The sequence below is a fragment of the Leptosomus discolor genome, chromosome 2 (assembly GCF_034619465.1).
Source record: "Leptosomus discolor isolate bLepDis1 chromosome 2, bLepDis1.hap2, whole genome shotgun sequence".
In the NCBI taxonomy this organism is placed as follows: Eukaryota; Metazoa; Chordata; class Aves; order Leptosomiformes; family Leptosomidae; genus Leptosomus; species Leptosomus discolor.
The window spans coordinates 25147800-25160217 of record NC_141392.1 but is presented as its reverse complement, the minus strand read 5'-3'; the positions used below and the strand labels follow the sequence as shown (position 1 = coordinate 25160217).

General features: G+C 37.5%; 1 protein-coding gene across 3 annotated transcripts in view; it reads right to left on the bottom strand.

The window, feature by feature from the left end:
- The window catches only part of EML6 (EMAP like 6), a 117138-nt gene that overhangs the window by 75751 nt on the left and 28969 nt on the right, over positions 1–12418 (bottom strand). For all 3 annotated transcript variants that reach the window (XM_086460776.1, XM_086460777.1, XM_009955777.1), the window contains exon 2: positions 4029–4188. In XM_086460776.1, the coding sequence (XP_086316902.1) occupies positions 4029–4188 (160 nt within the window). The remainder of the gene's footprint in view (positions 1–4028; positions 4189–12418) is intronic.

Genomic DNA, 12418 nt, shown 5'->3' with positions numbered 1-12418 from the left:
TCCAGGCTACTTTTATATTGTCTTTCACTGAAATAAAAATACCTGAGGTCTTGTTATACCAAACTGTGTGAGAATCTCCCGCAGGAACTTGCAAGACACCAAGTAGTCAAAAGACTTGATTACAATATATTACATCAAAATCTGTTTGAAGACTCTCCATATGTGAGTCTTCGAAATGGTAAATAAAGATAAGTTCAAAATTTGGGGTTCTATCACTAGATGTGACAGAAAAAAATTGGGGTTCTGTTTAAGATGTGTACTGAATATCTGCATTTAACCTAGGACAACATGCTTGATTATTAGACATATGGTAATGAAAAAAAAATAAAATCAAATATGGGTAAGAATGAACATGCTCCTGCCAGTTACCAACATAAAAACATTTATTTTCAGAAAGGACTATGATTGTAGCAAAAATAAGTTTTATTTGCCCTTGGGCAAATTACCCAGGGATTTGGATGTACTGATTAAAACACAAGATATTTTTCACGGAACCTTCACAGATTCCAACTTTTTCTCACCTCTTCTATACTCTTCTCTTCACCATGGAAACCATGGCAGTATTTACAGTATCTTTTAGATTCATGCTGTGAACATCAGACCTGAATTGTAACCACCAGCCAGGAAATTACCATTAGTGGGGTAGATGGACAGTGAAAGTCCTAAGGGAAATGAAGACATATTTTATATTTTCTTTTAACATAGGTCTACTGAGGAAGGTCTCCTGCTAGCAGAAATGTAAAGTGACGAATGCTGAATTTCCTTTTTTGGTTGAAATACTTATACTTTTTAGTCCTCCTTCAGGAAGAGAATTTGACAGAATTCTGTTCGGAGAATTCACAGAACTACCAGAAGAAAGTATCTGACAAGTAGTTTATGCACATAATTAAACAATTATTTTTAAATCTACACAGATTTAGAAGATCTGGCTAAAGTAGCCTACTGCTACCTAACATCGAATTTAGAAATGTATTTCTGTATTATGGCCGTGATGTCCTCACTCCATTTTTTTTTAAAAAAAAAGTTATTTTTAGAAAGCACACGAAAAGGGTTCATCTAAAATAACTCAGAACAGAAACTGAAGAACTGTATAGTATTGGTGAAATACAAGAGAAAAGACATCAGCTTTGTAGGTAATTCTGTGAAGAGCAGATGTTAGTACTTTTAAGGAGAAACTAGTTAATTCCTGGTTCATCAAAAGATGTTTTTAATTATAGGCAAACTGACAGCTCTTCATTAAGCATTTGAACAAAGTGCAGCTTCCCTTCTACTAAACATCATCTCCTGGTCATATAGAAAAGCCCAAACTAAAATACATATTTTTAAATAGCAAGAGTTCTGCAAGATATTCAGCTTCCATCAGTACTTAAAAAATATAGTATTAATTAGAGATAATGTACAAACCAGGAAATCTACTCAAAATGTATTTGTCTCCAAATTTAAAGCTGTACTGAAGGTACATAAACTAAATGAAGCATATAAGCCATCCCCCAATTGAAGCTGCACATTGATCTTCTCCATATATTATAGAAGATCACAAATCCTGGTTACTCTCCATTACCCAGTTTGTGATAAACTATGCCAGGGAAGCACTGCAGAGACAACTAAGCTGTCTCCATGCAGGGTCACCTGAAGTCCAGCAGGGAGTAATATTTCAGAACTAATTCATTTGAATGCCTGGAACAGACACCCCAGAGTTTCTGGTACAAGAAATGCTAATTAACTTGGCTAGAATATCAATGCAGTGTCACTATTTTGAGACCCAGGCTAAATCCACATGCTGGAGCTGTGCAGCACTCAACACAGCAGCTACCCTTGGAACCAGCAGCTGTGCACAGCCGAGTGGGAGGAAGCCAAGCCGACTCTATGGGGATCCAGCTCAGGTAGAGAAGCAGAATTATCTAGGCTTTTCTCAGTCTACTTTTATTTAGAAAGTGGACAGCTGACAGAGCTAGCAGAGAAAAGAATACATTTCTTATTGCATCTATACCTGACGTGATTGTTGATTTTTTTTGTGGTTTGGGGCTAAAATACAAATCTTTCTTGGCTATTAAGAAGCATTCCATGTAAAAGAAGGAACGGCATGCGTAGAAGGAAAGGTGCAAGCAATATATGCAAAGTCTGTTTTGTCCTATCACAAGATGCCAGCTCCCTTGGGTGTGCTGACTAAACAAACTGGAACTGCTAGCAGCTCTGAATTCCAAATACTCAGTCTTTCTACCATGCCCTTTAATTTTGGCTCAGCACAGCAGCTTCTTCTGCAAATCCAGAAAGAGCAGCAAAAATTCAAGATACATTATCCATATTTATATTTTCCAGCATTGGTCTTTCTCCAGACATAAAAGCTTTCTGTGCAAATTTTTAATTCCAGAATAAACTGTAACTTCTCCGGCACTTCCCAAAACAGAATATTACTGTTCTGCAAGGTCAATACAGCTGTAAGTTCAGTTTTTAATTACAGCAAGGCAGCCAGCAGGATTTTCAGAAGAGCCTCCACCTTCCACTCATACTGACTGGGCTCTTTGCTGAGTCTTTATTCCTATTAGGTGTTTAAATAGGTTTTAAAAAAAGTTTATCCACCAGTCTTATGAAGTTAAATATGAGAGAAAAGAACAAGTATTTCTGAATGAACAATATCTTAAAAAATATTATAGCATTAGTAATTCTGTTCTGTGATTTAGGGGTTTTCTTATCTGATTTTTTTGTTCCACAATTCCCAGAAACACTTTTTTCTTTAATTAGAATTGGCACATGAGATTTCAGAGGAAATGGCTTTACTTTAAGAAAACTGGAAGAACATGGTTGAAAACTAGGCTTAAAATAGAAAGCTAGTTCCAATTTTTAATGAGGATATATAATCCATAGTGATGTTTAGTAATTAAAGCTACCCAGTGCTTTTTGAAAATGTTAAAGGCAATTGCTCATGTCAGTGTCCTTCACGTCAGACTAATCTTTAAACTGAATATACACAAAATAATGCACAATAAAAAGTACTTACGCTTCATGTGAGAATACCTTTTATGCATTGTATGGCCAGTTCTGATCCCAGAAAGAGCAATAAAAGCACTGTGTGGTTAGTGGAAGAGCAGCTAGGCATATGATAATAAAGCACTTCTCAACAGACAGATAACCATCTAGTACATGATTTTAAGAAAATCATCTAAAGGCAGTTCTGCCCAACTGGGATTCAATTCTGAGGTACACAAGCAAATACAAAAACCAACAAGGATCTCTGCAAGAATCCAGGTATCAGCTAATCTAAGCATTCCTAAAAATATTTTAGCAATCAGCTATAAAGTATGACTAAAGTGTTACACCAGAAAACTCATTTGGATATCAATCATGACAAAATTGCAGAGAGATATTCATAAAACTACGAATTATCTGTCAGGTTTATATGAATCGTAGATCTGTGTTCCTCCTACTTCATTCACAACTGAATGCTTTTAGTAGTTTGCCTCGGGGGGGTGGGGGGGTGGGGGTGGGCAAGGCATGGGAGCAAATCAATGTGTTTCATTGTGAATAGCCCACCATTCACTTATATTTTACATTTTGTCTTAAATTATCATATAATATAATCACACTGTACAAAGCCACACACTCTGTGTTCTAACCCCACTATTCAATTAAACTGACTGTGCACCCCAGCCAATGAGATTCTCCTAGCAGCGAGATTACTGGCGTTCCTCTGCCAAAAAAGCCGCAGGATTGTGAGGACTTTGCCAGCAACTGATCTCTGATCAGTAGGTGACAAGTATGTGGTGAAGCTATTACATTTGAACCACAGAGGGTGTTTCTTCTATGGATATTTGTTCAACACCCAATGCCTCTACTTGACTTAAATGCTAGGTTGTGATTTTCATCTGAAAACACCTTCTTTGAAAGAGCTGCATTTGCAGTCCTTGCACTAAAAATTTAACTGTAAAAGGAGCCATACAACTCCAAAACATAAAATGCTTTAATGTGCATATCTTCCAGAATCAGAAATCAAACTAAATTCAAAACACAGAGAAAGAAGATATACAAACCTGGCCATCTGAATCAAAAGCTAAGCAGGCAACTCCATGTGTATGTGCATCCTTAAGAACAGACACAGTCTGTACACGGTAGGAGTCCCAGATGCAAATGTAAGGGTCCTTCCCAACTTGCCCTGTAGCTACTAAAGTTTTATCCGGGTGAACTGCAAGGCTGAAATAGAACGGAGTTGAAGTTATAATACACTTTCTGAATCAGTAAGACAGTATAAAATGCAAAAATTAAATTAAAAAAAACCTTAGCTTTTATAGTTCTCAAAAACTTCAGCTGTTTTTGATTTATTGGAATGATTGTATCAACTGTCTTCAAGACCCAGTCTATCCCATTATTTACTTAAAATGATACATTTTACTGAGACCAACGTGGCTAGTGCAGAATACAATTTAACATGTAATAACATTTTAAATAGAAAATTCAAAGAAAACATAACCAGAGAATTTTTGAATGCTTTTGATTGATAAGCTGAATGAACAGATAGGCTTTTAGCTTAGTCTTTCATAGCTTTATAGAGTCAGGGATGATTTTCTACAATTTATTCCTCTTTTACACATCAGCTCAAAAATTCTGAAATACAGATCAGTAGCTGAATAACGGACATTTTTCACTTGAAAAATACATGCAAGAAATCCTCTCATCTTTATATGTTTAAAGACAGAAACCTCAGAACAGACAGAGAAATAAATTATTTCTCCTGTATTTGAAGAACAATGACATACGTATTTTAAGATCTACTTTTAGTTACTGCTGCCTAAGGAGAGGAAAAATTCACTGGACCTTTATTAGTTTATCTCATTTTCTCTAACAGCCAATTAGAAACAATACTTTGCACAAAACCTGTCACATCAAGCCGTATTTCTACTACTTAAATCCAAGAAAGGTGCCAATGTTTAAAAAACTGATTCCTGGTTTTAGGTGATTAACTCCACTAGCATTCAGAAGACTTGCTTTGACCAACTCTTTCTTATACATTTATTAAACATATTAAACACCCAACTTTTTCATTCTATGTAATATTGTACAGAGATATGCTATTGTGAGGTGCATTCTAATGCAGGCTCTGTTAGCAGAATCAGACTATATTTCTGTTCACAGTCCTCCAGATATGAAAATCTCCACCAGGCAGCCCACAGTATCCTTCTCTCTCACCCCTGCCTAAGTGTGAACACCAATATTTACTTCCACTTTGTTGCGTTGGGAGCATTTCTCGTAGATGTCAAGGATTTTCTGGAACTCAGCAGAAGCATAATTTTTTTAAAAAAAATTTTAATGTTTTTCTTATCACACATCACAGATTTTCACTGTAACATAAAAGACAAAAGGCCCCCATTCAGCAAACTTCATCCCACATTAACAGAAGGAATGCAGGCTATCAGTAGTGACACAGTACCAGAAGCTGCTCTTTGCAATTGTTCCGAGCTATTGTCAAGCTACCCTTCAACCTTTGAGATATTCTCTTTGACAAAACCCCGAGGATCTAGTTTGAAAATCTAGCTTGGGGATATTAACAATAAAAAACCCTCCCTAACATAATATGAATACAAAGTCAGTTTTACACTGCTATCTAGGAAACAAATTTGAACAATGTCTGAGCATGTGAGCTACAGATGGAATAAGGAAAAATATCCAATGAATAAACTGATATTCAACAGATGGCTTAGGGAAGCTGAATATTTCTTCTGTTCCAGGAGTAGATAATGCTAATTATTAAGAATTCATCAAAAAACTTAAGGAAGTTTCACAAACATATGTATTCAATCTTTTCATGCTAAAGAACAATTTATGCAAAAAGAACAGTTTAGCACAATGCCCAGTAAAACTGTTTCATCTGCTCCTGCACTTGCTCATTCCTGCTTTCCTTCACAGGCTTAGATTCTACATTACACTGCGTGTCAATGAGTTCACCTCAATTCTCAACCTATAAGGGGAATAAAGGATGACTCCACCATACTTAAGCCACGATAGCTATAATTAAGTTAGAATACCTTTCTTCAGTTGTAAGAACCAGATGAAAAAGATGAATTGGGCTAATCTATCTCACTGGTAGAACAGAACTGCAGCTTAATTACATCTACCACTGTTTTGTACAGTTCACTTTTCACATACTAGAACTTCCTACTTTACATTTTGTGTTTCCATTCCTGGATATAAGGTTAAGAACAAGAACACATTTCCCACAACATGTCTGTACAGAACATATCTGTTATTTGTTTTACCCTTTTTGATGCATGAAGTCAACTAGTGGGGAAACTAAAATTAGGAACTAATATCAATTCTTGGCACCTAAATAAGTAGTTTGATTTTTCAGAACCGCTAAGGACATTCACCTCCCGCTAACAGCCTTTACAATGCACTATAACTGCCCACGTTCAGTCTGGCTGTTAGATAACCAAGTGTTAATTTTTGGCAGAGAGAACAGTGGGTTACAGAGTAAGGAAATGAAGTCCAACTTCACGAAAAAAATCTTGGTGACTGTTTGATACCTGTATATGTGATTTATATATTTGTTGTGTATTAAAATACAAAAATTGTATGCGCAACTATACAATCTCTCTGCTGTATGGGTCACTTCCTGTCTTCAGATTGTAAGAATTCCTGCTGGCACAGGTTCTGTGTTCTCCCCCAACTTTTAAAGTGAGTATAAACTTCATTGGTGGTTTTTTGAACTGTTAGGTGCATTTCTTCAACCTTTCTAAGCAAACATCCTATCCTGTATCTATGCCATTTATAATGACACCACATCACTATTTGTGTCACTGGAAAATACTGTGATAATCAGTGCAACATGAAAATGTGATTAGAATTTAGGCATCCAAACAGCAGCAATTTATAGTATAGAAAAATATTATTAGGGAATTACTTCCTATTCCTTCCAACAGGAAGGACATACAGACAGACACAAGTCTGTATTATGCAACCAGACAATTTCCTGCAAGTCACAGGCAACAGGACTACAGATAGCTGTTTGAGATACATTAGCGTACATCAGAGCTGTTCAACTAGAGTGAATGGCTGGACCACTTAACGTCTGTGAGAAAGTGATTAATTTCTTCTTACCACACAACTTTACCTCCCTAAGCCCGTACTCCCTTGCTCTGCTCATCCACTAGTTTGCACAGTCTTAGCCAGTGATGTACATTTGCAGACCTATTCTCAGTATTGAAAAAATGTAACTGTTCCAGTACCTAATATCAATAACAAAAACTAAGTGGGAAAAATAAGATCAAGATTTAAAATCATGACCATTTCTCTTAAGTGTAATTCACATGATTTCCATGCTTTTCTCATGAGCGCACTACAGAAACTGTACTAGCAAAGACTTCACTGTCAATGAGCAGTGAGAGCAGGGTTGCTCCATGGGGAAAGATGAGCAAGGAACCAGGGGCAGCCACGGCACATGTAGTGCCCTCACTGACCAGGGTGTAGTTCTGCAAGATCTAAGAGGGATAAGCAGAAGAAATTTCACAAGAAAACTTCTCCCTACTTTCCAGGTTTGTGGGAAAAGGAAGTGACGCTCTTGCTAAAGAGTTGGGGTGGAAACGGAAAGCATTAAAAGTAGCAGCAACTGCTGCTGGTACTGCTTGCTGGTAGTGGCAGTCACTTTCCCACACAACTCGACCTTCTTTCTGTGGGAACAGTAACAGGAGCAGATGCATGTGCAGGTGAAGACACAGAGATCAACTGCTTTGGAAGCACATGTTCCCTTCCTTCCAGGAAAGGCAAAGAATGCAAGGGGATTCCTGGCAGTCTGCTCTTCTAAGTAGCTGAATGCTTTTGTGTTCGCACAAAGCTAACTGTGAATTCCAAAAGCACTCCGATGTGTTTGCAAAAAATGTCTTTTATTAAAGTGCCTCAATAGGCACTTCCTTTAAGCAAACAATCTATTTAAGATGAACCAATAAACTTTAGGTAATATTTTAATGTCACAACTTATTAATGGAAAGGTCTGTTAGGAAGATTTCATGGAGCATTTCCTTTTCCTTTCCTTCCAAGATCAACAATTCTCAATCTAGCATCCAAGGCTGGAACCCTGTTAATTTATGATAATTAAAGATGTCAGTCATGTGTTCCAGCAGGGTCTGATGAAATGCTTTATAAAAGTCATTAGTGGATCCATCTGGTCTGGGGGCCTTGCCAGATGGTAAACTCTTACTACCTCCGCAATTTCTGTTGCAATAATATCCTGCGCCAAGATTTTCTTTTTCTTTTATAACCACATTAGAACTTAAAGGCACTGGAAGTATTTGCTTCTTGTCTATATTGTGTTTTTTTGGTTTTCTGTAGCAGGTTCCATACACATATATACATACAACAGAGATTTCAAGTCTAAAACCAAGATGGAACTAAGTAGAAAAGTTTAGATATGGGATGCAAACTAATTCAAGTAGCTGAATTGAACATTAAATTGTTTTAATTCAATTGACTACTAAATTGTAATTTCTGTATTTAAATTTTTCCCAAACTGCAGATAAAACAATTTTTTCTTCATAAAGCACATAGTCAAGGACCCAGAGAATTACAGATGCTAGAAAGAATGGATGACTGAGAAGAATAAAAGAGGGATGAGGGAACTGATGACAGTTCAGGAAGAGAAGTTTCAAGGAGAAAAGGCTCAGGGTGGGTTCTGACAGTCTTCCAGAACACCAAGAGCAGTTGGAGAGAAGGTGGAGATACTCTTTTCACATGGATGCACGGTGAGAGTACAAAAGGCAAGAGACACAACTTGCTTCATGGGAAATTCTCTGTGGATACAAGAAAAACGTTTGTCACCATAAGAAGACTTAAAGATTGTGATAGGTTGCCTAGAGAAGTGGTAGAATCCCTCCCACTGGAAATTATTCAAGACTTACTTGGCTTGACAGGACCCTGGATAACCTAATCTGAGGCCGTGCTTTCAAGAAGTTGGACTGGATGAACTCCGGAGGCCCCTTCCAAACTAGAACTTTCTTTGATTCCAAATACCGAAATACATCAAGAAAGTCTAAACTAATCAAAGTAAAAATGCATTTTGGGTCACAGCAGTTTACTTGCATTATATAATTGCTCCTTGATGCTGCAAAAAGAAAGCAACTCCTGTTATCTTTAATACATACATATGGAATTGATAGGTTCGTGGAGATCTTGAAATGGGTGTATAAGATAAGAGACAGAAGTTTAAAACTCATTATTCTGGGTCTTTTAAGTATATCACTGCACCTTCCTATTTATCAGGTGGTCAAAACACTTCTTCACTACAGCAGCCAAAGGCCAAACACTTGCTTTTATATTTTTGAATGTATAATTTTTCAAGGTATGTTTTCTATTTATGCATGCCATATTAAATCGAATCTCTTTACAACCATGCTATTGACTATTCATTGATTAACATGAATCAAGCAAATACACTTTTCATACAAATTGAAACTAGTTTCCAGAACATCCCGCCTGACAAACAAGAGCTGCTTTTTGAAAGAGGAACTGAACGCCTACAGTTCTGAATTAAGTCAATGCAGACTGTGGTTGAAAATCACTTTAACGGACTCATCGTCCATCTCTTGACAATGTGATTCATTCTCGGTGCTAGGGCTGTTTTGCACCTTAGAGCAGTGTGCAAATTTGATGCTATTCTAAAATAATTCTACATAGATAGACACTGATAAATCATTTTCTATTTCAAACCCATCCTGTTTTAAATTTGGAATAACTTTCACGTTTAGACAAGCCTTCACAGAATTATGCAGTTTTATGTAACGCAATGCTATGCAATAATAATGAAGATTTGTGGATAAATGTGAGGTAAATTTAAAAATTAAATTCCACAGCAATGCAGATGCTGTGTGTATATGATGAATTCTCTTCAGAAATAAGTGAAAGAATTGGTGTTTTCTTGCCGAAAATCTGCTACAAACCCTACAGCTTAGCAGAACAGAGAACATAGTGGGTCTTTCCTAGAATTTAGGTTGAACTTGCTGCAAAGAACTCAGGGGACTGACTGTGCTATGCTTGAATGACGGACAGACAACACAACTACTTTTTTCTTAAGACTTTTTCTCTGTATCAAAAGATATCTCTGAAGAAAAAAATACTTCCAAGAAGCTCCAAGCCTGCCCTGAAATAGGCCATTATGTGCCAGTAGCTATTTTCTTCTTGGTTGCCTCCTTCTGCTCCACACTGTTACTTCTCAGTGCAGAAAGAAGTGACACTTTCAAGATCCTGACAGGCCAGCAGGCATGTCTGAAGACCAGGGATCTCTTCAGCTACATTTTACTGCTCACACAATGCTAAGGACAGAGCTGTCTTCACATGGCAGCAAAGAATGCAAACACTCTTTCAGGAATTCCTCATTTCACAGAACAAAATTATTTTTTCCTCAGTCGTGAGGTTAAAAGGGGGGACTGTAACTCACTGTACAGACAGAACAGTATTATCAGCAAAATAAGGCATGGTGCAGTGTGATCCCGATTCCTGAAAACAACACAAAACATAACAGAACCGAATTAAAAGGAGCAACGGAATAAAGACCAGCAGTTCAGTGGAAGTAAACAAGGGGACCTGCAGTAGCAGGGAAAAAAACCAGGAAGGAACGGAGACTTAGGACAAAGGAGGAGGAAAAAGGAAAGAAGAAAGCAATCTGCACAAATCCCGCTAGATCACACTGTAAAAATGGAGAGGTATTTTAGGAAGAAAACTGCAGGAATTCGACAGACTTATTCTGCATAAAATCTCCTCCCAGATTACTTTCGAAACACAATCACCACAACTATCATTTAAGGAAAATCAGTCTCTTGGTAATGAAGGACATTGCTACTCATGCACATACACAGCTCCCAACCTTTTGCTCTTCCAGTGCAAGCCTGTGACTCCCACAAGCAGTAAAGAGCTGGCAGGCAGATCACACACCAGGAAAAGCAATTTTATTTGGCATGTACAACAGTGCAGGTGACAGAGGCTCTGGGAGTGCACTGCAGGCATATGAAACATGCCTTGCTGGGAGAGCAGAGACAATAGAGATCAGGTAACTCTGATACATGCAGAGTCTCTGTGTGTCCATATATATGCATGTGTAACAATTAATGCACACATTCATACAACTGATTTACTTGTTACACATGTGAACATCAAGCTGTAATAATACTTCTAAAGATACAAAATATTGCCACACACTTGTTGCAAACAACTCAAGTGCAGAACACATTTGTCCTGAAAAAATAAGAACATAAACCTTCATAGAACCACCACTGGCTAAGGGCAATGACAAAATTTTAATTTACTAGCTTGATTTTTATATGGTAATATCTTGCTTATTCATAGCACAGAACAGCACATGTGTATAGAAATATGTTTTTAAGACCATCTGGGAAATAAGGCATTTTTAATGTCTAAGTTCTTTCTAACTATTCTACTGCTTGCTTTCCCCTTCCATATATTCCCTGTATAAGAAAAGCAGCAATACAGTTAGAGGTTCTAGCATTTATTCATCATTCTGCACTGGCCTCCTACTTAGAACAAGTCATTGCAGGCTTTCTCAGCAGCAATTTCTGAATTTGGTGGCCTGCCTCAGACAGCTACCATCTGCTTGTCAGAAGAAGTGAACACCTACAGTTCTGAATGAAGTCAATGTAGACTGTGATTGAAAATCGCTGTGCTGGGCTTGGCACCCATAACTGGTCTCTGACACAAACCAAATCTAAATTTAATCATTTATGAAGTGGATGTGCAGATCAGCTGGGCTTAATAAAGGTCTTTGAAGCACACACATTAATAGCTGCTGTTATACTAAAGTATACTTGAAGTGTCCTGGGAATGCAAGGGGCATTTTGACAAGGATTTTGTTTCTGACTGCTTTCCAGACCTCATGTGGGCTTGAATGGTGGCAGAAGCACACGAAGTCATAACCATCCCTGCCAGGCAGAAATTACTCCTCTTTGTCCTTGGGAATTTACTGTTGACCTGCTCCCTGTGCCAGTGGTTGTTATTCAAGCCTATGGAGTTATTCCACCACATTTCAGTAAGGTTTGTTTGGCTGCTCAGTGCTTACTAGAAATCTTGACAGATCAGGCCCATAAGGCTGTGTAAGCAACCTAGCAGAACACAGAATTTGTAGTTGCACCACAGAGCTACAGAGGGGTCATAGAGTCAGACCAGATTTAAAGATCAAATTGCTTTTGACCAAGTGATTAAAATTTCCCCAATAACAGAAGGAAAAGAAGCAAGAAGAAAAAAACCCCAAACTCTTAAAATGTAATGTTTTGAGCAAAAATGTTCTCCACTTTAATTAAGGCTAGCTCTGATTTACACTTATATAAGTCTGTACACAAAGAAAAATTTGGCAGATTTAATAAAAGAGAACGGAACTGCAGCACAGTCCTACAGCACTGCAGTTCATCATCACACACGGCTGCAGTAA